The sequence below is a fragment of the Magallana gigas genome, chromosome 5 (assembly GCF_963853765.1).
Source record: "Magallana gigas chromosome 5, xbMagGiga1.1, whole genome shotgun sequence".
Lineage (NCBI taxonomy): Eukaryota > Metazoa > Mollusca > Bivalvia > Ostreida > Ostreidae > Magallana > Magallana gigas.
In genome coordinates, this window is record NC_088857.1 from 52,296,941 (window position 1) to 52,324,349 (window position 27,409).

Below are 27,409 nucleotides of genomic sequence, written 5' to 3' on the forward strand. Positions count from 1 at the left end.
AATTTACCTTGAAGTTATTATATTGAAGAAGAGGCCCTTAGGGCTTTGACAGTAACCTGAATACCAACAACATCAGGGAGTCTCATGTTTCCATTTTAAGCTTAAATTTTTAGTCTAAACCCGAAACATCTCTTACAAGTATCCATATTTTTATTATTTTGCAAACACCAATGCACTAGACAACATTGAGATGGTGACTATCTCATAGGGCTTCAAGCTTAAATAATGCACAATAGGATAAAAAGCACTTTAGAGAATAAATTGATTTGACCTTGACCTATAACTTAGAAATTTTCCATCTGGCGATGAACTTTTAATTACATCTCATTACAGCTTACAGAAATATTGGTTCAACCTGAGCAAAATTAGGCAAATAAGGAAATAATCTACAACAGTCTAAAACTGATTATAAAGAGATCTGATATAACCTTCACATTCACTAGGTTCAAAGTCACTGCACACCATTAACTCAAAAGCTCTGTTTATGTGAAGTATGACCCAAATATAGCTACATGAAGGGTATATATATGCTTAAAAAGATTTTGTGTGATTAACTATGACCTTGACATTTGACCTACAAACATCATTTAAGGTTACTGCATACCTTTTGATCAAGGGCACCTTGTGGGTGAAGTATGAGCAAGATTGGATCAAAGGGAGGAAAGCTATGCTCCAGACAAAGATTTTACATATAATTCTGCTATGACCTTCATATCTGACCTTGAAACTTGGTTTAAGGTCATTGCAAACCCATTATTTAAAAGCCTTGTTATATAAAGTATTAGTAATATAGGGCTAAGTGGAGAGTATATATGCTCTGAAAAAAGAATTTCTGCATGATCCGATATGACTTTGATCCTTAACCTAAAAACTTGTTCCTATTCAGAGACCTACTCTACTCCACACTATGCACGCTTAGACTACATTTAATGCCGCAGGCTTTGCCTGAATCAACTAATGATTTATACAAAACGCTTCAAGGTTCATATGAAACACTAATTGGTTTACATAAAATGCTAAACAGTTTACATGAAACATTTCTTGCATGAAAGTCAATGTAGTTGATTAAGCTTTAATGAATGCTTAATAAAAAGAAATAAAGAGTTTTGGTATTCCTGGTTTTATGTAACACCTAGCGCCATTCCCCCCACCCCCCCCCAAAAAAAAATCTACCTTCTTAAAAAGGAATGGCCATGTACAGTATCTGTAACGTTATTTCTTACAAAATAAACGATAGGATAGGATTCATGCACGATATGATAGGATTATTTCTTACAAAATAAACGATAGGATAGGATTCATGCACGATATGATAGGATTTACGCATGATAGAACAGTATTTATGAAGTATTTACGCACGATACAATATGATTGATACACGATAGGAAATGATAAAGGACATGCATGATAAATGTAAAATCGTTTTAAACGATATTTATGATAAACCTGATGATGTCAGAATTTTTCTTACAAAATAAACGATAGGATAGGATTCATGCACGATATGATAGGATTTACGCATGATAGAACAGTATTTATGAAGTATTTACGCACGATACAATATGATTGATACACGATAGGAAATGATAAAGGACATGCATGATAAATGTAAAATCGTTTTAAACGATATTTATGATAAACCTGATGATGTCAGAATTTGAGAAAGAACACGAATCAAGATATACAGTATGTATTACAGTCAAACTTGTATAATCCAGCAGAGTGTGGTTCTGACAAATTTGGCCAGATTAGGCAACATCCGGTTTGGAGGACATCAATGCAAATTAATTTTAGTATGAATGCAGCAGGTCATAACCTGTTTACTTTTGCAATATTTTCCTGGTTCTCCTGAAATATATTACACCTCCTTGATCATGATTTTAGTTTTTCATTTTCAATTTTTATTTGGAAAACAATTTTTGCAAAACGGAATACATACAATAGAATTACTTTTCCAATCAAATCGTTGTAATTGATAAATTTTCAAACATCAGATTAACCTAAGAAGTCCGACACGAGACAAGTGTATGATTCAACGGAAATTGTTAAACAAACATTGACCACACAACGAGTCAACAGGTGGCCGATAACGTTATGGCGAGAACTGTTTTGATGCAGAGAACAATGGATAACATTCAAATAAAGGGAATGTAATAAAAATGGAGCATTTTGACAGAATAAAATGTAACTGTAATTGTAAGTGTAATGAACACGCATTACAAATGATATTGCAGTCTTACTCCCACGGTATCCAGAATCACGTCCTGACAAAATGGGGTGAAGTATAATAAACAAGCATTCTGAGAGTATTGCATAAGCAATACACGTCCCCTACCGGTTTGTGGAAATTGTGAAAACAATGCACTGTTATGCAGAATATCGAACCCGAACATTAAAAAATTGGAATATAAAAAACTAATTTTCTTGAAAATATGTCAACCAGACGCTACAAACGTGTAAACTTGATCTGTAGTTTGACATTTTGAAGCTGTTCAGCAAATTTCATATTATTCCTCAAACGTAAAAAGAAAAAAAGTGTGGAAAACTGAAGTGGGACAGACAGACGGACGGACAGACGGACTCACGGATGCAGAGGAAAGCTATAGTCCCCTCCTGTGAAAACCAGTAGGGGACTAATAACTCCCACTTTTTATCTAATTTTGGCTGAAAAAATGTGCCTTTATTTATCAATGCTAATTTGGATTTATATTCATAGTGGTTTAAGTCAATAGCAACAACAGGGAAATTGATCGATAACAGAGTAGACACGATCCAAACTGCACAAAATTTTTTTAATGTAAAATTATAGGAAACAAGAGATGCTTGTGAAACACTTATCCCCCCCTTGGAAACATCCACAAAGAAAATGAACGTAAACTTAAAACAAGAGGCCCAGGGGCCACATCTCTCACCTGAGCAACAATTGCCTTAATTCTGATCAAATTAGCACTACAGTTTCAAAATATCTTGACAACTAAGTACAATAGATCTTGCTAAAATAAAATTGAAATCATGATTTCATCAAACTTAAATCTGCATAACCTGTGCTTTCACACTAAGTACTGAGTTTTGGACCGAAAACTTTCCCAGAATATTTTTAAAGATTTTCTCTATATATTACTATATATTACTATGTAAAAATTCAAACAGCCATCATGGCCTATCTCTAGGGACTGTGATTTTGCAAACTTGAATCTACACTACCCGAGGATGCCTCTACACAAGTTTAAGCTTTTTCTGGCCAAATAGTCTTTAAAAAGAAGATTTTTCTCTATAAATTCCTATGTAAAACTTGATCCCCCTCTTGCGGCCCCACCCTACCCCCGGAGCCATGATTTGAACAAACTTGAATCTACACTATCTGAGATTGCTTCCATTTTAATTTGAGCTTTCCTGGCCTAATAGTTTTTGAGAAGAAGATTTTTAAAGATTGTCTCTATATATTCCTATGTAAAACTTAATCCCCCATTGTGGCCCCACCCTACCCCTGGAGACCATGATTTGAACAAACTTGAATCTACACTACCTGAGGATGCTTCCATTTTAATTTGAGCTTTTCTGGCCTAATAGTTTTTGAGAAGAAGATTTTTAAAGATTGTCTCTATATATTCCTATGTAAAACTTGATCCCCCATTGTGGCCCCACCCTACCCCCCGGGACTATGATTTGAACAAACTTGAATCTACACTACCTGAGGATGCTCCCATTTTAATTTGAGCTTTTCTGGCCTGATAGTTTTTGAGAACAAGATTTTTAAAGATTTTCTCTATATATTCCTATGTAAAACTTGATCCCCCTCTTGTGGCCCCTCCCTACCTCCGGGGACCATGATTTGAACAAACTTGAATCTACACTACCTGAGGATGCTTCCACACAAGTTTTAGCTTTTCAGGCCAAATAGTTTTTGAGAAGAAGATTTTTGAAAAATACCAACACATTTTCAATAATTCTCAATTATCTCCCCTTTAAAGAGGGCGTGGCCCTTCATTTAAATCCCCTTCACCTAGTGGTGCTTTGTGCCAAATTTGGTTGAAATCTGCCCAGTGGTTCTTGAGAAGAAGATGAAAATGTGAAAAGTTAACAACGACGACGACAACAACGACTACGACAGACAACGGACAAATTGTGATCAGAAAAGCTCACTTGAGCCTTTGGCTCAGGTGAGCTAAAAACTGGAATTTTTCTAAGTCCAATGGCCATAACTCTGTCGAAAATTGCTCTATCATACCCAAAATCAAACTTGACCTAGATATTATCATGATAAACCTGTATACCAAATTTCATTTCAATATGTTCATCCTCTGCGAAGAAAATGAGCGGAAACTGCAAAAAACTAGAATTTTTCTACGTCCAAGGGGCATAACTCTGTCGAAAATTGCTTGATCGTACCCTATATCAAACTTGACCTAGATATTATCATGATTAACATGTATACCAAATTTCATTTCGATATGTTTATCCTCTGCAAAGAAAATGAACGGAAACTTATTGGTGGACCGACCGACAGACAGACCGTCAGATCGACCAACAGACAGCAGCAAAGCAATATGCCCTCCCTTCCTCGAAGGGGTGCATAAATATCAAGGGACTGAACAATTTTGCCGGTTTGCACAACATCCGGATTTAACAAGTTTTACTGTACAAGGGTTCTTAGAAAAGTTCGCAGACAAGTTCAATTGTCAGCAGACTATTCGCATGATACCACTGAAACTTTTCATATTTAATCTTGACAAATTTTCTGAGAATTATGTAAAGATTTATTTATTCTAAATGCACCCTTAAAAATATACAGATTAATTATTTTGATATGATAGGATTCACGGAGCATGTCAGTTTTTAATTGTTTTATACGCATTTTTCCTTATTAAGAAAATGTACAGTTTAAGTGCATAAAAATAAACAATTTTCATATGAGATCACAATAAGTAATGAAGGTCATTTTGTGAAAGTTTCAATTTAATTGAAATTTTTTTGGCAGTTTTATAGCCAAATATGGACAACCAACTTTAGAAAAATGAGTCAAAAACGTTAACGTAAATGGACACTTTGGAGCACCAGGCCGTCATTAAATTTTTTGTGCATGCAGAAAAATCTCCAAAAGGTTCTATTTCTATAGGTCAAAGCTTTACAATTGGAACCACAAATGGAATTGAAGGTTTGAAAATGGAAATACTGATATCTTGAGCTCTTAATTTAAGCACCCCTCCCCCCTAAAGCCCAGGCCCCGAGGTTATAAAACTTTCTTGAGTACGATCTCGTACTACAAATCGTACTCCTTGCTCCAAATCATACTCGTACTCAAGGTATCGAGGTTATAAAACTTTTTCATACACATAATCGTACTCCAGCTGAGTACAAAACGGCGATTTTCTGAGTAAGCTTTGAAGCTTTCTCAAAGTCGTACTCAAGACATTTAATCTAAATAAAATGCAGTGCAAACATATAATATTGTTAATATTGCAACGTTGCTGTATTACATTCTATGATTTAATCATATATACATGTATATGAATTAAAATGGAAAGTTTTTACCATTTTATTAATGACATATCTAGATATAATGGAGGTGAATTTAAAAGGTACCTGCAGCCCAGCCGATGTGAAACATATGTTAAAGAGTTTATTTACCAAAATTTAATGCAAAAAACCGCATCGAAATCGGTGCAAAAATAAAGGAGTTACGCCTCTTCAAAGTGGCTATTTTTACCTGCTTTGGGAAATCTAATCAAGAGAAAACAGAATTAGGCGATAACGAGGCTTCAGCGGAAGTGACGTCACGAGGTCAACACGAGGGAAATTTCCTTACAAAGCTATACAAATTAAATTTGATTTTTCAGCCAAAATGATTGATATAGGTCTGATGTTTTGACGTATCTTGTTATTTTAAGTATTGTAGATCTAGAAATTTGTATCCGTTATTATTTTATTACAATCAGATTTCTTTTTAAAGGATTTTAAAATTTGTTATTCTCGTTGCCTTTTTACCGATGAATACGATATCTTAAAACGCTTACATGGGCAAATTTATGTTCATTATTCATTTTTTGATTACATAATATCCTTTCACGCATGAATGATCCGAGATAATGACACAGGTAAACAGGTAAACTAACGAAGCCACTGCTCCAGACACACGTGTATCTGGGTTTGTATACACAAGGTACAAGAGTCTGGTGAACAAAGAGATGGTTTCACACCTCTAGACTGGTAAATTGATTTGTGTATAATTAACTACTCAATTGTTAAAAGATAAAACAGAAAAATAAATTAGACTGTGTAAAATCAAGCATTCGTCAGCTAAAACATGTCCGTCAATCAGTGATTAAAGAATCATGCATGATACTATTAAATAGTAAAACTAATGTTCGAAGTAAATGCATTTTTTGTTACTTATCTAATCACTTAAATAATGACCAAATTTACAATTCAGCAATTGAGACCTTTTTTATGTGAATAAGTAATTATTTCAGATTTATAATTTCTTATTTAATAAAGTGCAACTTTCTTTCGAGCGCTATGGTCAGCAATTAAACGCTTTATAACTCCGTATAGCTTAAATTGGAATCATTATGAAATCTAAATAAACTGGAACATTTTGACAAAGGATGTAAATAAATGTAAAATTAAATTCCATTATCGTATTTTTAAAAGAATACGAGACAGACTTAATCATGCAGCCATCTTGGACTTTCGCCTTGATCCGTTTATAATCCCGTGTTTGTTTGTTAAAGAATGCATACTATTTTGATTGTTATTGGTCCAATGTCAATCGGGCGACATCATTTGTAATTTTATGCCTTATACGAGAAATAGACCCCGAATTACCTTTTACGAAATATCATTATGTATTATCAATATTATTAATCAGTTAATAATGTCACTGAGAAATCAATCGAAAGAATGACAATATTAACAAAATATGTTTCTTATAACAATGATGCTTTGATTAATTGTCATTTTGCTACATATGGTGTGCATTTATATGTAAAATGTGTTACACATTTGACAAAATTCATGAAGCAAACAATTGTCCAAATTCGGCATTTTTATTCGATAAAATACGGATTAAACTCAAACAACAGTATAATAAGTCATCCAGGGTTGATGCGGAAATAAAACAACAGAAAAAAATGTTCATATATCGATAAAACAATGCAAGAAAACGAACCCCCATTGTGGCCCCACCCTACCCCCGGGGGTCATGATTTTCACAACTTTGAATCTACACTACCTGAGGATGCTTCCACACAAGTTTCAGCTTTCCTGGCTGATTAGTTTCTGAGAAGAAGATTGTTAAAGATTTACTCTATATATTCCTATGTAAAACTTCGACCACCCCATTGTGGCCCCACCCTACCCCCGGGGGTCATGATTTTCACAACTTTGAATCTACACTACCTGAGGATGTTTCCACACAAGTTTCAGCTTTCCTGGCTTACTGGTTCTTGAGAAGAAGATTTTTGAAAATTTCTCGAAATTTTTCATTAATTTCTAATTATCTCCCCTTGAAAACGAGTTTGACCCTTAATTTTCACAACTTTGAATCCCCTTTGCCTAAGGATAATTTGTGCCAAGTTTGGTTGAAATTGGCCCAGTAGTTCTTGAGAAGATGTTGAAAATGTAAAAAGTTTACGGACAGACGGACGACAGACAAAATGTGATCAGAATAGCTCACTTGAGCTTTCAGCTTTCAGCTCAGGTGAGCTAACAAAGAAATCAATGTACATGTATCGTTATTAATCAATTTCAATCAGATGTACTTGCTGGGTCCCTTTTTGATTATAGTGAAGATGTAGGTTAGTTCTAAACATTACAAAGGATGGGGGATGCATAAAAGTCTAACACTTTCTATTACTTACTTATTAATCAATTATCATTTATGTTGCATGCCACAAAACTTGGAAAGGGAAACATTTTATAGAATAAGTGGTAAATCAGTGGCGGAGTAAAGGAGGTCGCACCCGGCGCCCCCCCCCCCTAAAAAAAATTTCCAAATAAAGTTAAATCATACTCCTTCTGGCAAAGAAAATGTACAACTTGCGAGTCTTAATTATCTTCTTTGTTTTTTTAACTTGGGGAATTTCTCTACATTACACTGATTTCAATGGTGCAATATGAAGAAAATGCGCGTGTTCAATGGTGTAACTAAAAAACCCCAGAAAAAAAACATTTTGGTTACGCTGTCCTTGTGTTCAAATATGACCAGTCACCCATATACCCACCTTTAGGTAATTGGTTATAATTTAATTCTGGTTGTAACGCGGCATTTGATTGGATAGAAAAATTTAGTTAAATTTGTATAACCTGGTTTGCACGTCAAAAGGCACGTCACAATGCACCAACGTCAAAAACGTACTAATCCGCTTGACGTTACGTTTGAATTTTGAACAGATTAATATCATTTTTAAAAGTAAAACTCAATTTGTACAGCAAATTACAGAAAATTAAATTATAAGGAATGAACTCAATATCTACCCAAGTAATACTCGTATAACCTGGGTTGAAGCAATTTACGCTTTTTTATAATCCGCTTCATGTGAGAGATTTTTCTCTAATATATAGCTTAGCTGTGGGAATATTCATCTCTTAAATTGTTTTATTTCATTAGCAAGTAACTATTTAGATAAACTAACCAAATATTTATGTCAATGCATCAAAATTAACACATGTATTGATAAATCGGAAAATGCTTGCTCAAAAATTTCAAATGACGTTACTTTGAAGATTAAAAATGACACAGTTCATGCATGTATAAATTCTAAACACACATTTTCAAGCCTTGACTAAGTGAGAAAAACTTGAACCATCAATAAAACCCCACAAAAAGGGTTACAGCAACTTTAGTACACAGTTTCCTTGAACACATTGTTTCGGTTTAACGTGGTCCTCATATTGGAAATTTCAAAAATATTTCAATTAGTGAATTTTCTTAAACTCTTGTGCACATTTCCAAAAATATTGAAATGAGAAACTTTATGTGTGTCCTTGGCTTTTGGCATGTGTTCATTGATGCAATTCCAAACCCAACCCCCACCTCACCCCTTCAAGATATTAGATGGTTTTTTTCTCACAAGAATTAAGGCAAATATAGTATGTTGCAATTAAATTGGAATACCCATATAATTTCCTTAGTGTATACTTTCTGAGTGTGAAAATAAACGGATCTTATCAGTATTTTTGTGATTTTCCCAAGTATATGTTTGTATTTTTTAATTAAACTCTTCCCTGTTTTTCCTAATTCAGGAACTGCTCACTAAATATCTTAAGAGATATCCACTTGACTTTCCAGTTTTGTATTGGCGTCGTTTCTGACCTTTTCCTGGCATGTAAAATATCAAAATCGTTAAAAAGCCAGGAAAACTTAACGATGCCGGGTCTAATTTTTTCTGCCCTAGATTTTTGAATGAATTTTTTACATGAATTTCTACTGATATAATTATTATTTTAAGAAAAAAAAATAAGACATTTACCACACCGTTTGTTTAAGGGGTCTTCTCAAAGTTTGTTAATTTTTAACATAGGACCCTATGGGATTTTGCTTGAAATGTATCAATTTTGCACATTTTTTACATTTTTTTAAACTTCTGCCCTAGGGATTTCTTTTCCTGTTCTACATATTAAAGCTATTGCTAAAAGGCATCCAATGGTCAAATAAAAAAAACCTTTTACCACCTGGTTTGTTCCAGGGATCTTATCAAAGTTGTTTTTTTTGTATACCTAATTTCCCAGTTTGTCAGATAATGGCTATTTTTTATTTGACAAAAACGGAAATGGTGATCTTTATAGTATTATTAAAACATTCAGAAATATTTAAGTAATAAATAAATATATAACATCACATATTAAGGGTCATTAATATAAAATACATGGTTTCTGTCTTAAAATATATGAATTAGGCTATATTTAGGCAGGTTAAGAAAACATGAGAGGGCTAGGCTTGCTGAACCCTCTTCATGTTTTCGACCCGAGCCCAAATATAGCTTAAACTTCGAGACATTTATGTTTATTTCACAATATAAAATCAATTTTACGCATCAAACGAGCTATTTTCAACAACGCAAAAAGATGACGTCACAATACAAATGAAACACTGCCTGAAAGTGTGCGTACTCATTCTGTACTCGGCCTCGTTAAGATATATCGAACTAAATTCTATGTTGAAATACTCTCTTCATATCCGTGTAAATTCTTACTTCTTTCTTTTATATTCATATCGTTCCTTACAACATAATTATACTTAATCATCACATTCATGAATCACTATCTGAGTCTCATGTGATTTGACATAAACACAATTTGTTGATAACTTTACCAATTACACTGGATTTATCGTCTTTGTTGCTCAAAAATTCATAAGTTATAGATGCAGACACATCTCTATGCTTGCAGATGAAGAAGGTAATATGTACATGTAAATAATGTGTTACATTTTGTTGATAAATAATTAACCTGAATACATGTACAGTTTGCCTACATGCCAGGACTATTTACATGAATTACCATTCTCTGTCTTTCTCCGGAGACGTAAAATTTCATCGATCGGCTTTTGGAGCATACTCCAAATAGTACTCAGCGGAGAACGTACTGCAAAACTTTTATATCCTCGGTTTTTTGAGTCGTACTCAGTGGAGCACATACTCGGAGTACGGGTACGAGTTGGAGTATGAGTACGGAAAAAGTTTTATAACCTCGGGGCCTGATCTTGCACCTATGGATTTCGCTTTATTTCTTTATCTGTAGTCGAAACTGCGTGGACAGAGATTTTTGGACCTAAATGATCTACGATATGACACAAAAGACATTATACAAAAATTTGACAAATAATGGTGTGAACATGCACTTTAGAAATTGGTTAGTGGCATGAAAAGTGTGTGAACTAAAAGGTGTCTACTTTGAAAAAGAGTGACAGGTCTCAATTGCCTTTCAGTAGTTTGACGTCATCTGACGTTGTGAAAATATTAAATGGTGCTCCATAAATCCAATTCATGCAAAATGAAAATCGCTGTATCTTTTGAAAACAACTTCAAAATCATATGAATTTTTGCGTACTTATTTTCAATTGGTAGTCATTTAATAAATCATACGTCATCCTACAAAATACACAGCAATATTGCCGTCAATCACTTTGTCCCCGAACTTTTCTAACAAACCTTGTACATACAAATTAATGTTTACACTCTGCGTACAAATTAATACATTTGATATACAGGTAAGGTAATATGTTACCTTGTTCAGAGGAACTTTAATAGTTAACATTAATTTTTAATTTTCACTGCTTACAGATATGATTTACATGTAATATTGTTTAATTTTGATCAACAGAATAACATAAATTACAGAGTATCATGATAGAATGCTGAATAGAATTTTACAATTTTTGTTCTACAGATTATCGTATATGGCACATCGAACGACTTGTTACTTTGAAATAAATTAACTTGTTATTAAAAGGAATTATACGATTAACACGATAGGATAAACAGAAAAACTGCTAAAATTGAATGATAAACCTGATCGGATTTACGCACGCTAGGATAGGATTAACGCATGATAGACCAGTACACACATGATATGATATGATTGATACATGATACGATAGGATATGATTGTAAAAAATAATGTTGCGGGTACTTTAATTTTTAAGAAGTTTAAAGTATTCTTTTGAGTCAGCTGAAAATTGGTGTGGCCATAAGACAATCACAAATGTTTAGATTTGTTCATGATTTTACTTATGTCTAAGCTTTGAAATCTTCAACCAGATCAATTACACTTATGAACACCCACTTGTTGCTTTGCAAAAAGCTAAAATTTATTAATTATTTTAATTCTTTACTCACCAGACAGAAACACCACTTTACTAATATCCACTGGTAGTTTCTTGACAAGTACTCTGCACTCTTTTAGCTAAAATATTTAGTAATGCAACAGATTACACACTAGCAGGTGTATTAGTACCAAAATAAGATTTAAAGGAATCTTGGAAAATTTCGCAAAATTTAATTTGCGGCTGCTTTATTAAAAATCACTGTTTTCAAAACCATTGACACATTTATCATTGAATAATGCGTTAACTTAAATAATCAACATTTTCTTCAGTACATTATAAAATAATGGTTGTGATATTTGAAAAAAATCTTTATTAAAGACATTATATAAGTATACTTACTTGCAAATCTTTTTGGACACAAGCAGTTTCTTTTTTTCCTATTTTACATCTTTTACCCTAAGAAAAAAGGAACCAAATAAAAAGAAAGAACATATAATTATATTCAAATATTTTAAGAGCAAATGTATCAAGTGAAAGTTTTAAAAAAATTTCAATCGCTTTAATATCATCTATTTTCTTCTTCCAAATTTTTATAGCTGTTATAAGTTTTAATATGCATGTAATACTTTATTAAAACAAGAAATTGATGTTTAAAAACTTCAGTGTTTAAAGAAAAGGATAATGCAATTCAACTCCTTTACTACCTGGTAATTATTGGGGGGGGGGGGGGGGGGAGAGAAGGGCCGATTTTGGACGTTTTGAGGATTCATTCTCAATGAAATTATACTTGATTTTATTATTGATTATGATATGAAGCATTTAGTGACCCAAGGTGTGGGAAGGTGTTCAATATACCACCTTGGTTAGGTTAAATTTACAAAGAAAATTTGAGCCCTTGTGTTCAAAGTACCTGGCAGTGCTTTCTCCATGGAAGATCTGGAACCCCATAGTCATATCTTATTTCTTCCCCAATTCCTATTTTTCTATTGGCAAACAGAGCCAGATATGGTTTTCCTTTGCTGGGTAAACACTTAACTGAAGCATTGCATTGGACATCACCAGGTGCTGCATCATTGGCAAATCTGCCTTTTCTGGATGATTCTGTTGCATCCAAGCTGTTAATTAATAAAACATTGTAATTAGTAATATGACTAAAGTAGCTATATTATATCTATTTTGTGTTGCCCAAAGATTTGCATCCAGTAATACAGGCATCACACTAATTACAAACTAAATATTAAATCAGAGGAAGTTAAGATATGATTCAATTTCTATGGATCACAAAGGTTTTGTCACATTCATGTTCTAGCTATAACTCCAAACATTAGCAGATAAAAACAACTTATTTTCCATTTAGCTGATTTAGCTAAGGCCTAACAAAAAAATATGTTTGTTTACGGTTTCCCGACCGACCCTCTATTTAATTGCCGACCCTAATTGTTTTTATCCATCGTTAGAAATCCGGAAGTCACACGTGGGTTCGTTGAACTTTTATATTCATCTTAATCTGTCAAGCGTTTGAAATCGAAATCGAAAGTGAAAAAAAAACATGGCGTCAATATCTACGTCCACATGTTCTCTGCAGTTTGAAGAATGCGCACACATTAAGCAAATGCAGTTGATATTGGTATTGCCGAATAATATGACATTTATCCAGATGTTCGATCGATAACATGGGGGAAATGAAAAGGTTCCCGATTTTGAAGTACGAGGCAAACAAAATGGAGGCAAGATAGTTTTGACCACAGGAGTCGGCGATTTTATCAATTTCTTGAAAAAAAAATGAGAAACAACCAAAATCCTATCAGTGAGCTTCGTGAGCGTAGCGAGCAAAGCGACAGGATGGCAATGAGTTTTCTAGATTTTCTTTATTTCGCTTTCCAACCGATATTAAACACCAGACATCCGTGGTGTTATCTTATCAATTTCTTGCATTTATTTCCCTAAAATTATCTTCCAAAATCATTTTAAATCCATTTTTGCACATCTCGATCATGGCCATGTTTGATGCTTGTGGTGTGCAATATCATGTTTTTTAAAAAATAATGGGTGTCTGTTTTGTAGAAAAACTTAGCACATCGAGCCATTTTCAAGGAACATTCTGCAAAAAAATATATAGTCTGTTGCACTATTGATACTATTACTAGGTCAGGCGCAAATCGAAAATTAATCCTCAGGGGAGATCTCTACTAAGCATGTTAATTGTTGCAACAGCAGACATAAAATATTTTTTTGTATTGTCTTATTTATTTCTAGAACACATTTTATCCACCAATTAATGAAGATAAAAGTACCTAGATTCTATAAAATAGACTATAAATACGAGGCACGATTTTTACTGCGAAACTGAACACTCAGGTTAAATAAAACCACATGGTCCAAAATTTAAATGACAATAACATTCGCAGGGGTGCATATGGCAAACAAAAGTATGCATGACATAATGGCAAAACAATTTTGTATTATCAGTTTTCGAGGGTTGTTCGGAAATTATTGAGACATTTTCTCTTATTCTTTTAGGAAAAGAGATAAACCCTTGAAATTTCACCAAAATGTAAATCAGAATAGAGTTTATCAATGTAAAAAGTTTCTTTTCCATGGCATGAATAGATCATTATTGGTAAGTGGATCAACGTGCCTGCGTCCAGTGACCCAGCGCAACCGCAAAATTTTCGCAACGTCATTTTAACGCTTCTCATTGCTCCTGTGTTTAAACACCTTACAAACGATCGGAAATAAGAATTATTTTTTATTTCTCATCTTTTGTTTTGATTTCAAGATGTCATCATTTACTTTTTCTCTCATTCTTGATTTTTATTTTGAGTTCTGTTTACCCTAAAATCAAATTACTGTGAATGTCTCCTGCTTGTTTTTATTTTAGAACTGTTGACAACAGTTAGTGGTAAACAGTACTTGATATTAAGTCTATTTGTCTTAATTCTAGTTAAACAATCAGTGAAAATAATATGATGAACTGAAGCTCTGTATCCCTGGTTATCGTATAATTTTGGTTTAAGAAATTGCGTGGCCTTAAAGGTCTTCTTCTGAGATTTCCACCAGTTTGATGTATATTCGCTGTGCCGTCTTAAGGTCAAAATTCAATGCAATGTCGTTGTCATATTTCTATAGCTTGGTAAATATATTTGTACCATATTTGTATTTCAGCTCGAAAATTAGTGAAAACGTAATCAAACGTTAGTTGCAAAATATAGCAAAATGAACATATTCAATTTGATTTCTTTTATCATTAACTGTAATTCTACGGACACTTTGAAATGGGATGTTCATGTTTTTTAATCTCCGAGATTATGCCTGCGCCAGGTACCCCGACCACTGACTTGTTTACCTACCGTTGTAAACAAAATATTTAATTAACTTTCAATATTACTTTGTTTAATTATTTGTTTTGGATTCTTCAATGTTTATGCCAATTTTCGTCAAAATTTGTCACTTAGAAAGGGATAAGGGATATATTCGAGTTGTCTCAATAATTTCATGCATGTGACGTTTCTGAAGTTGTGTAAAAAAAATAAAAAAAAAAATAAAAAAAAATCCTACCTACCGACCCTATTTTTTTTCAGCATGTAACAGTAAACAAACATATTTTTTTGTTTGGCCTAAGTAGAGCATCCCATCGCGACATGAGTTATTGTGTGGGGGATGCATTATTTAGGAATATATGGAAATGTAAATGAGGAGACAACATTCTCCTAACCCTCCATTACAACAAAAACTACTTTTTCTTTACCTGTACTAGATCTGAATCAAGTTATTTGTTGATTTGAACTGCTTACTTTCCCTTAGGTTTCACAGAAATGAAGCAGAAGTAGTTATTGTCAAGTCGTACATAAAATTTCTGTTTAAAATTGTGTTATTTTTACGATATATTAGAAAGTACTCATTGGACAATTAATTGACTTGAAATTATTTACAGGGTTTGTCCTATGCCAAATAAGTGTACAAAGTTTGATAAATATCAATGCAAGGCTTTTCTTTTAAACTTGCTTCCAAGCTGAACACAATCATACACATACACACACAGCAGCAATGCTATATCCCCTTCGCAACAAGTTGCGCAAGGGGATAATAAGATGACTTGGAAATTACCTAAAGTCGCAAAAAATTCCTTACCAACCAAACCTATTATTTAACAAGTTTAAATTCTGCCCTTTTTCAGACAGACTGAAGTTACCACTCACCGGTATGTATGTATATGGTATATGGGATATAAACCTTTATCAAACTCTGAACCCCTTGTGAGGCCAAAAATCCTTCCAAGGGCCAAAGTTTAAACAATTTTAGAGAATCAGCAATATGTCAAAATGCTCTATATAAGTAAAATCATATATTATAACATTTCAGTTTGTGAGCTTATTAAATATTTTTCGTTGTAAAATTGAATTACCAATATGGCCCCACCCCACTCCTCAAGATTTTGATTTGAGCAAATTTGAACCTACATTATCTAAGGCTGCTTTCACTAAAGTTACAGCTTTTCTAGGGAAATGGCTTTTTTGAAAAAAGATTTTTATAGATATCTGTCTATACATTCCTATGTAAATTTTTGCTCCCCCTTCCACGTTGTGACCCCACCCTACCCTTGGGACCATGATTGAACAAGCTTGAACCTACTCTCTACATGAGGATGCTTTTACACAAGTTCAACTTTTTGGCCAGTTGGAAGAAAAGAAGATTTTTAAAGATTTTTCTATATATATTCTTATGTACAAATCCAACCCCCATTGTGGCCCCACCCTAACCCAGGGGGCATAATTTCATAACTTTGAATCTACACTACTTGAAGATGCTTCCACATAAGTTTCAGCTTTCCAGGCCAAAATGGTTTGAAAAAAAAGCATGGGCCTTTATTTTCACAACTTTGAATCCCCTTTGCCTATGGATGCTTTGTGCCAAGTTCGTTTTAATTTGGCCCAGTTGTTCTAGAGAAGATGTTGAAAATGTTAAAAATTTACAGATGACATACAAAATGTGATCAGAAAAGCTCACTGGAGCTTTCAGCTCAGGTGAGCTAAATAAAAGTGTGAAAAGCTGAAGTGGGACAGACAGATCGGACAAGACAGATAGATAGACAGACTTAGTCTAATGGATGGATGGACAGACAGACACAGAGGAAAGCTATAGTCACTTCCGGAGAAATTGGTAAATGACTAATAATATGGCTGTTTTATGTTTCTTTCCCAGCCTAAAATGATTTTTAAGCAATTATACACAAATAAACATTATTGTTATATTCAGTAGTATACGGTATTCTCACTATATAACTCAATTTAGATGAATAGTCAATAATTGTAATATTAGTTCGACCGAAAACTATTGACCGGTCAATATTTTCTTGATATTGACCGGCTAGGAATAATATCTAGAGAACATTCCCTGTATTTCCTGATTTGTTGCTTTGTAAACCATGACGTGAATAACTCTTCGCGACTCCAAAACAAGGTGACGTCATAATAGACAGTCAGTCAAGGCAAGTAAACAACGGACGCGCAATTCGACGGTTTGCTATCATAAAGGATATAAGGATTTGCGAATTACTGTGAAGTAAAATAAAGTAGAACCTCTGTGTGTTAATTCTTTCGGTTGGCGGAATATCACCAGTGATCGTTTGATGCTGAGAATATTTTGGAAATGAACTTTGCACAAAATTGAATTCGTGAATTCTTTGTTGAGCTGAGAAAATTACGGCGATCTGTTTTCAATTACTTTCTTAAATTTTGGTTTGTTTCTTCATATAACAAAACAAATGTTGACAGCTTCGCGTCAGGCAATATTTCGTCCCTCGGGCGCTAATATAATCAATGTTACCATCTACCCCAGTCAATATTTGTATAATATAAATATAAATATGAGCAGGATAACACAAACATAGGTTATCACAGATTACAAATCTCACCAAGATGAGGCATCACCTTTACAAAGCATCACCTTTATGAGATCGTGCACCTTTATCATATTATATGAAAACCCTAGTTAATGATCTTGGATATTCATGGACACTGTTTTAACACAATATCATATATAATATGCTAAAACAGTTTGATTATCATATATTTACTTCTGAAGTTAACTCTGTGATTTATTTATACAGTTAAACTTAGGTATCTCGAACTTGGCGGGACTGAGTAAAAATTTCGAGATATCCCAGGGTTCGAGATATCGAAGTTGATGAAAGTTGTTGTATATATACACACATGTATATTGTCATTTATGTTATCGTAATTCATAGTGCACAATAAAACACTTAATTTATTGATCAAAATATTCTTGCTCAGGTTCAAATGTGGAATAAGTTACGTAACTGAATGCACAACGCCGTTGGTGATTCAGTTGGTGTCCGAGCTCATTAATCAATAGAAGAGGTTGAAGGTTGAATCAAAAGTAAAGTTCCCAAATGCAATGTGCCATTTTTGAAAAGTCATGAATTTTATTTAGACAATCTTTCACCTCAATAGTACCAATCTTCATGCGCAAGCCAATTAAGTTAAAATCAGGACGGATTATACACAGATGTCTTACATATCAAATAGGTGTTTCATTGGCTTGCAGTCTACTTGCGGTATGACTGCTGTTGGTCTCTAAAGGAATTTTGTACATAGAAAATACAAACAAGTCTGCATTTGCCTTCTTGTTCGTTGGCTCTTTAGTTAATTAAACTGAATTTAATTTTGAACAATGCATTGTCAGCAAAATCTATATAGATTAAACATTTTGGGTGACCAATAGATCAAATAATATATATAATCTTATCGATTGAAGAACCAAGTTAAATGTTATGTTCATGTGTTCCGGCTTAGTTGGAATCAGGCTGTGTGTGAATTACATTGTAAAGTATAGCATTACATTTCAATTACTTCATGAATAAGGGCATTAAATTATTGTTACCATTACTTAATTTTCTTAATGTTATGCATTACATTACCATTACATGAGTTAAGTAATGCAGTACCATTACCATTACTTTGTGAAAAGTCAATATTAAGTTTTTAGAAAAGTAATTTAAAAGCTAAATAAAAAGTTTGTGTAAATGTTTCATAAATAAAACATGCTTAAACATATTTATAGGTTTATGGTCTATCAGGTTCAAATTTAATGACTTATACAAGATTGCTGTTGCACTTGTAGTTCTCAAAGTAAGGTTGGTCCCTTAATTAACATTTACACCTAATGGCGGAGTTCATGCCAATCCCTGTTATTTATGTCTCTGATTTTAGGAGTATGATTTTAATGAAAGGAACGGTTGTATCGTAATTCGTGTATGTGACGCACGAGTTTACACAAAAAAGTAGTAAGTGGCGAACGGATTTATTTTTACCTATTAATTTTGCATGAATCACTGCAAGAAAATCGTGTCAGATAAGTCGGTATAAAAAATCAAAATGGCGACCGTGACAAACCTTTTCTATTGTCAGAGTACTTGGAATCTTATTGTAAAAAGAAATATTTCTAGCGTCAGGTGCCTGTGTTTGTCATCGGTATACAAATGTTCACTTTGTTAATTCAGCAGTTTGAGAGTTTTCGGGGATTTCATAAACCTTGTACAACGGATACCGTCCGACTTATGGATTTTCCCTTGGATCACAAAATTGAATAAATCTAATGATTTAAATTATCTACCTTGATATAGTTGTTTTGATTTTCTCGGTTAGTAGTAATTTTTAAAAATTTTCGTTGGGGTCTTATTTTACATAAAATACCGTTGTGTCAATTTTCTACAATTATGAAGGCCAGGATCGAGTAAAATTTAGGCAAAGAATCAGACAATTGCAAAAAAGCCGAATTAACATAGATTGAAACAACTAATTCAAACTCATAATTTGGGAAGCATATTCAAGGAAATCAAGGACAATTACAAATTCAAACTTTCAGGACCCCATCTTTCAGTACTCTCAGTACTTTGATTTTTTTCTTGTGACGCTTACACATAATTGACCTCCATATCATCTTAAAAGGCAAATCAAATATGACCTGTTTTATGTTTATCTAATAATTGTCCATGTCTAATCAATAATCAAAGATTAATGATTATAAAAACAAACGCCTTGACAAAATCCTTGATGATTAAATTTTTGATTATGATAACATCTAATCCAAAAAATAACTGATTAGTGGAATCACAAATTGTTCTTAAATACGTGTCTGCCCATGTAAATCAAAAGAGATGAATTGGTAGCCACTTTAAAAATACACCAGGGGCACCGATGGAAAAGAGTTCAACTTATGGATCAAACATGTCCTTAAAAGAAAACTGCTTTGATTTGGGGGTTTTTTTACATTCGTAACAAAAAAACAAAAAAAAAATTCAATTCTATTCACTTTTTTACGAGACATCGTTTAAGAAAATTTTAGTCAATGATCGGTATGACTGAGCGATAGTCGAGTACTCGAGTATTCTTTGACATCCCTATATTATAGTTAAATCAACTATGCAAGATTGTAATAGCACTAGTATCTATTAAACATGTGACCTGTTCTAAAAAAAAACTGAACGTCATCAAGCATCCAAAACCTATGGCTCAGATTCAGCATTCAAGCCTGTCAGGTGCATCAGTATCGTAACACTCATCAAAAACTTTAACCAGCTCTAAAAACCTTAACCTCCTCTAGCATTGGAAACCTATGGCTCAGATTCAGCATTCAAGCCTGTCAGGTGCATTAGTATTATAAGACACACCATCCATGCAAGTTTGGTGAAGTTAGGACCAGAAGTACCGTATTTTTCGGGGCATACGCCGATGTGGGGCATAAGCCGAATTGCTCATTTTTAGACAAAATTCAGAAAAAATCCTTAGACTGGCCGATTTGGGGGATTGGCCGAATTTCAATCGAAGATTACTATAGTGAAAGTATGACCGCTGATTAAGAAAATTGCCGGTATAAACACTCTCAGGAATATCAATATAGAAAGTTAAAAGAGTAATTATAATTATTTAATTAGCTTAAACGAATATATTTTTAGCAATTTTAAAAAATAGAACAATCTGGCTCAATCACGTCTGTGTTTTGTGGATGATTGATCTCTTCCGTATTTGTCGGTATAGTTCACATAATATAATTTTATTGCAACACCTACCCCCATGAACTTGTTTAATATACTATGTATACTATGTTTCTAAACATTTTGTATTTCATTGATAACAGCTACATTTAATTTTCATTTGATCAAGTTATACTTTGAAAGCTATACGTAAAATACTGGGTATGGCGTCCATTATCTCAAACACGTGGTTTCATTTTCAAATAGAGTTATCTCCCGTAATCGTTAATAATGAGAAATGGAAATACCCTGAAAAATATTTAAATTATGTTTTTTTCTTTAAATTACTTAAGAAGTGACTTGTCGTTTTGCAAGAAAGTTGTATTCCTAACAAACACAGTTAATGCAACAAAGTGTAACGGTTGGTCTGAGGTATACACTACGCTATCATTTATTGTGCCCGCAGGCTGTGTCTAAGACACGGGTTTCACACCTTTGTATACACACGACACCAGAATACCGTTATTTTAACTAACAGGAGATTAATTGTATCGAATAAAGTATTTGATTTATTCTACACCCAAGACCACTGATTCCTACAAACGCTGCCATGAAAGAATCACAAAAATCAAGATGATGCAATTTATTACGATGAATCAACGAGCATAAAAACATTCTAAAAGCACTACATGTTCACATCATAACATTTTATAAAAAAAAGTTCAACAGCACAACGTTCTAATTGCTTGTACAGCACTAGTTCACAGAATTCACAGTCACTTTACACGTTCTTCAATCCTCATCGGCTGAAAATCCCTCGAAGTCGGATTCTTCGCTGTCGCTGTGGAAGAGGGCTGCGAGCGCCAGGGGGAGGTCATCAGCTGACTTGGCAGGGGCTGGCGGTGGAACCTCGTCAGGTAGCGGGGCGTCGACGATATTAGCTTTGATGAAGCCGTTGATGATGGCTGTGTCGGGGACGGCGTTCCAAGCTTGTAGTACCCACTGGCAGACAGTGCTGTAAGATGCCCGTCTCATCCTGCCTGTTGCAGTAAAGCTTTTCCCCCGTCGTCATCCAGTTTTCCCAGATAACTCGCAGTTCCGCCTTGAAGCATCGGTTGACAGATATATCAAGGGGCTGTAGTAACTTGGTAAGACCGCCAGGGATAACTGCCGGGACACTGCCAGTAGCACGGATGCGATGTTTTGTGACGTCACTGATGTGCGCCCTCATCGAGTCTAGCACCAGGAGGCTCTTCGACTGCCGGAAGAATCCACCAGGACGCTTCACGAAACATCTGGACAGCCACAAGTCCATCACGTCATTGTCCATCCTGCCTTTCTCGTTCTGGTGGACAACTATGCCGAGTGGGAACTTCTCTTTTATCGCCGTCTTCCTCTTGAAGATGACCATGGGGGGTAGTTTTTTACCGCTGGCTGTGCAACCCAGTACAATGGTAAAGCTGGCTTTCTCATGACCAGTTGTACGAATGGTGACGCTGCTGGCTCCTTGGGCGTTGATTGTTCTGTTCATGGGGATGTCAAATGTTAAAGGAACTTCGTCCATGTTGATGATGTGGTCGCTGCCTAAGTTGAACTTCTTAGTCTGCTCTGCGACAAAGGCTTGAAATGCGGCAATCTTTTCTTTGTGATCCTCTGGAAGGGCCTGGGACAGGGTGGTGCGTTGTCTGATGGCGAGATTCTTTCTCTTCATAAACCGGAAACACCAGGAGACTGTGCCTTGGAAATTTGTAATGTTCATCTCTTCTGCCATCGCTACCGCTTTCAGTCGTAGTTGAACGGTGTTCAGGGCTCGGCAGGCTGCTCTCTGCTCCATGACGAACGTTTCAAGCTTGTCTTCTAGATCTGGCCAGTGTGGTGCGTGTCTGCGGAAGGCTTTCTGGGACTTCTTTGTCTGTCGTAGGGCATCTTTCTGTTTCCTCCAGGATCGGATGTTCTTCTTGTGAACGCCAAATTTTCTTTGGGCTGCCAGGTTCCCTCCGTTTTCTTCTGCATACTCTTTAACTTGCAGCTTGAATCCAGCGGTGTAAGATCTTCTTGACTGTACTGGGGGCATGGTGACTGTGATACCCCGATGGCAGTGTGCCCCCCTTTTTTAACGATTCTGCGGATTGAAATTTCCTCCACTGTCCCCACTGTCAAAACACCGGAGATGTAAAACGACTAATGATTGATTCCTTTGTTTTTTTATCCCCCTTGCTGATTGGTTAAAACAAAAACATGTAAAATTGTATTTGATTGATTGTTTGTTTTATAAACGATAATTTAATTGGACTTTCATTTTGTTCATTGTTTAATACCAATAGCTGGAGAAAAAAACGTTTTAAAGTAAATCCACCCTCCTGTGACGTCATACATTTTACATAAACCATGAATTCATTACAATTCTTGCAAATAGATTTGTAATTTCTATGTTATCATAGGTGCACATCAAAAACTCAAATCATTGTTTACTTGGAGATATTTAATAAGCGTTTTTCATCCTTATATTCGACATAATTCAAAATTGACAAAGGGAAATAACTCTTTTCTACTTTTCTCTAAGTGGTATATCTAAGTGCTATTATTTTTCTAATGTAAACAATTTTTTCCTTTTTTTTTTTTTTATTAATTTTAGTTTTCTGGCATAGTAAGCAATAAAATTTAAATGGACAAACAAGTATCCATCCACTTATATTTAATTTTTAAACCAAAAAAAGTGTGATTTTCAAATGATAATTTCAGCCTTTGGTTTTTATTACCTTACATCTTAATTAGTATGGATACACATATATTTTATTTATTTTTTGATGAAATTCAAGTCCAATAAGTTAAATAAAAGTTAAAGTTTTAACTTTGAACCCATGATTTTATAGGTACAGAGTTACCTTAAGACTACGGTAAATCATAAACATGTACAATTAAACATTTATATGTACCTGTCTTCTTAACTATTTGATATCAAGAATTTCAATTATATAAAATAGATATTACTATCTGCTCCAACTATAAGTACAAGAGCAATTTTTAAACAATTTATGATTAGATCATTACATACCGGTAATTATTGTTTATTGTTCATAGTACTGAATGCACTGATTTCAGCTTCAACTTATTGCCGGTTGATTTGAATTATGATTTACGGTGTCCAATCTTTTGATGTCATTCTTAAATATCTATTCTTAATTTCACTTTTTCACTTTAAAACAAAACTGCACACATTCATAATACCGGGTATTGCAATATTCGTTATATCACAGTCTTCCGTAATATTACTTTCTACACGGTTTCGTTTTCTTTTTTTAGTATGCAACAATAGTTTCCTCGTTTCATACACGAGCGATTTCGGATTAGTTTATATAATGAAACATGGATATGGAAAAAAGACATTCTTTTGATTTTGGATTGTAAAGAAAATATAGCGTATATTTTATTGAATCATAATGAAAATATCGCGTATATTTTATTATTTATTATGTTACATATTAACGAAAATTATCAACGAGACAACTATCAAACAATAGTTTAAATGGATGAAAAAAAAAAACAACCTTTCATAATAAATGATGAATAAAAGCAGTGGATTTGGGATTTTACTGTCTGATTTTTTAACTTTGGGAGTACGATAAGCCGATATGGGGGATAGGCCGAATCTCGCGCATCGGTGGAAAAAAATACCGGCGTATGCCCCGAAAAATACGGTAACTAGGAAATGGGTATAAAGGGCACCTGCTTAAAAACTTTAACCTGCTCCAAAAAAACCATGATCTCCCCCAGCATCTGAAATTTATGGCCCAGATTAAGCATCCAAGTCTTTCAAGTCCATAAGTAGGTCTAGATGCATCAACCATGCAAGTTTGGTGAATATCAACAAGAGTCTAGTATTATTTTTATAATTGAACTTTTTGTAAATATTTTATCTTTAATATCTATCAATGGATTACTATCAAAATTCTTAATTTTTTAACAGATAAAACTTCTATAATATACAGGAAAATCTTACTATAAAACTTACCAGTACTTTTTGCTGTTCCAGACAAAAAAAAAGATACAACTTCCTCTCCTGGCAGGGTAAGACTTTTCTCGTCGGAGTCCTTCTTTGCGACTGATGAGGTCGCCAGCATATTCCACTATAAACTCTCCTCTCCGATAGGCTTTTTCAGCAAACAATCCCTTTCCTTAAAAAAAAAAATTTAACACCTCTCAGTGATCTTGGCATTATAAAGTGCAAATGCTCTGTGACAAATATCATGATATGCATCAGCAAATCATGGAAAAATGACAACCGAGCAAGTGCAATTTATGATGCCAAGATCACTGAGAGGTATTGATAAAATAAGTTATTTATTTTGAACATCACAAATTTTTACATTCATTGCAACAATTATAATACATCATTAATACAATCACAGTTTTTATGTACATGTAATAAAAGCAGTTAAACAAATGTAAATTACATGTATGTTACAGCTTATTACAACAGATGCACTGATTGACAAATGTATTAGATAATCATGCCAGTGGTTTCCAGGTAATCAAATCATATAATTAATATATAAAGGATACATATGGTTTTCGGGTTGTCATATCGGTTTTTTTTAAGTATAGTCAAGACGTATGGATTTCAGATTGTTATATTAAATGGTTTCAAACTTATCATAATAAATGGTTTCGAGGTTGACATATCACACAGTTTACAGGTTGTCACATATGATTTCCAGGCGGTAGCATCAAATGGTTTCTTGGTTGTAAAATCATTTGGCTTTGGGGTTGTAGCATTGATTGGTTTCGAGGTTGTAAAATTATATGGTTTCCTGATTAAAACACTATATGGCTTCTAAATTGTAAATCAACATTGTAAAATCATTGTTTAACTGTTATGAAATCATATAGTTTCACTGCTTTAAATCAATTGGTTTTGAAGTGGTAAGTTCGAGGTTGTACTTTAAATTGGTTTTCAGTAGCAATAACATATGCTTCCAGGTAAAACAGAATTATGTCCAGGTTGTCATATCATTTGTTTCTAGGTTGTAAGATTAATAAATGGTTTCAAGGTTGTCATATATGATATCCAAGTTGTCATTTCACATGGTTTTAATGTTGCAAATTACTATCAAATTGTTTCCAGGTTGTAAAATCAAAATCATTTAATGTCGTCATATAATATCGTTTCCAGGTTATAAAATTATTCAATTTCCAGGTTGTTAAACATGGTTTCAATGTTGTAAAACGGTAAACATCGAGTGGTTTTCAGACTAAAAAATTATATAGTTTCCAGTTTGTTGAATGAATTGGTTTCTGGTTTGTAAAATTCAAGATCTCTCTTTTGTTTTACATTTTAGTAACTATGTAAAATAACATGGTTTTCAGGTTGTTAACTCACATGGTTTAATGTTGTAAAATCATTGGTTTTCAGAATAAAATATCAAATATATTCCAGGCAGCTGTGAAGTCATTTGGTTTTCATACTATGATATCATATGGTTTCAAGGTTACATATTAAATAATTACTGGGTTGTCATATTATATATGGTTTTAAGGCTGTAACAAAATAAAGTTTCCACATTTTAAAATCTTTGGTTTCATGGTTGAAAAAGCATTATATTTGTTATTACAGTATAACATATTTATAGCAATTATGTTTATCATAATAAATACTAGACTCTTACAGCAAAGTGATTTTCATTCCAAGTGACTTAAGTACATGTTCTTAACTTGACGGATATAATGATTTACACTTATAACGAAGCAAATTGCCCTTTTGTTATAAGTGTGTTTTACTGCATATGGGTTCCAGGTTGTAATATCATATCGATGGTAAGACTGTTACACGTTCAAACAACAGGCAAATATGTGGAAATGTGTGGAGCTTTGCTCCTGTGGTCCAGAGAGTATCCTCTTCCTAATGTATAGTGACACATGACACTGGTAGGTATCGCTGAATGTAAAAGCAACATGTTTGCTCTTTAACTTTCCCTCATAATTTACACTACTACACTCCAAACTTCACTGTCTCAAACTCCATGAAACCAAATAAAGCTCTGAGATATCCGACAAATCTTAGGTTGGTAAAAGTACTAAAAATTGGAAGGACACCAATTTCACTTCATTTTGTCCATAGGATTTGAAATATAGGTGTATATAGACCAATGTTTAACTTAAGTATGTTGCTTTTCTCGAAATTCTTTACAGCTGATGGTTCATATTTTGTATGGCAGTCCTTATTGTAGAACTGGGTGTGTTTTGCATTTTAGCACACAGTCAAGGGACTCAGTTCAGTTGATCAAATTTTGTATTGCATTAGAGTAGCAATTGCCACTCAACAACCTCTTTTTGCATCTAAAATGATCAAAATGTTTGCTTTTGGAATCCAAGGATTAAAGTTGTTTCGGGGGTCCCTCCAACTCAATTTGTTTGGGTTTTTTCACAGCTTCTTTGTTGATAACAGTACTCCACTAGTGATGTCTCTTGCAAGTGTTCCATTTTTTAAAATTTCTTAATGTCAAAGCCTGCAGATGATGTTACACAAGTCTGCATGATTATGATTTTATCCTTTTTAGAAAATTGTTTGTGTCCAGAGAAAAATAATTGCTCGAATTTTCATGAACACAATCCATAACAATTGCTCTTGCAAACCAGATTGAAAAAAA

The 27,409-nt window shown here is 33.9% G+C and overlaps 1 protein-coding gene across 1 annotated transcript in view; it reads right to left on the bottom strand.

The window, feature by feature from the left end:
• Window positions 1-27,409, bottom strand: part of LOC136275918 (uncharacterized) — a 77,363-nt gene that overhangs the window by 23,446 nt on the left and 26,508 nt on the right. Inside the window, exons 4-7 of the mRNA XM_066086333.1 lie at window positions 24,775-24,937; window positions 12,678-12,882; window positions 12,167-12,223; window positions 11,838-11,904 (exon numbers count right to left, since the gene is read on the bottom strand). Coding sequence (XP_065942405.1) covers window positions 11,838-11,904; window positions 12,167-12,223; window positions 12,678-12,882; window positions 24,775-24,937 — 492 coding nt within the window. The remainder of the gene's footprint in view (window positions 1-11,837; window positions 11,905-12,166; window positions 12,224-12,677; window positions 12,883-24,774; window positions 24,938-27,409) is intronic.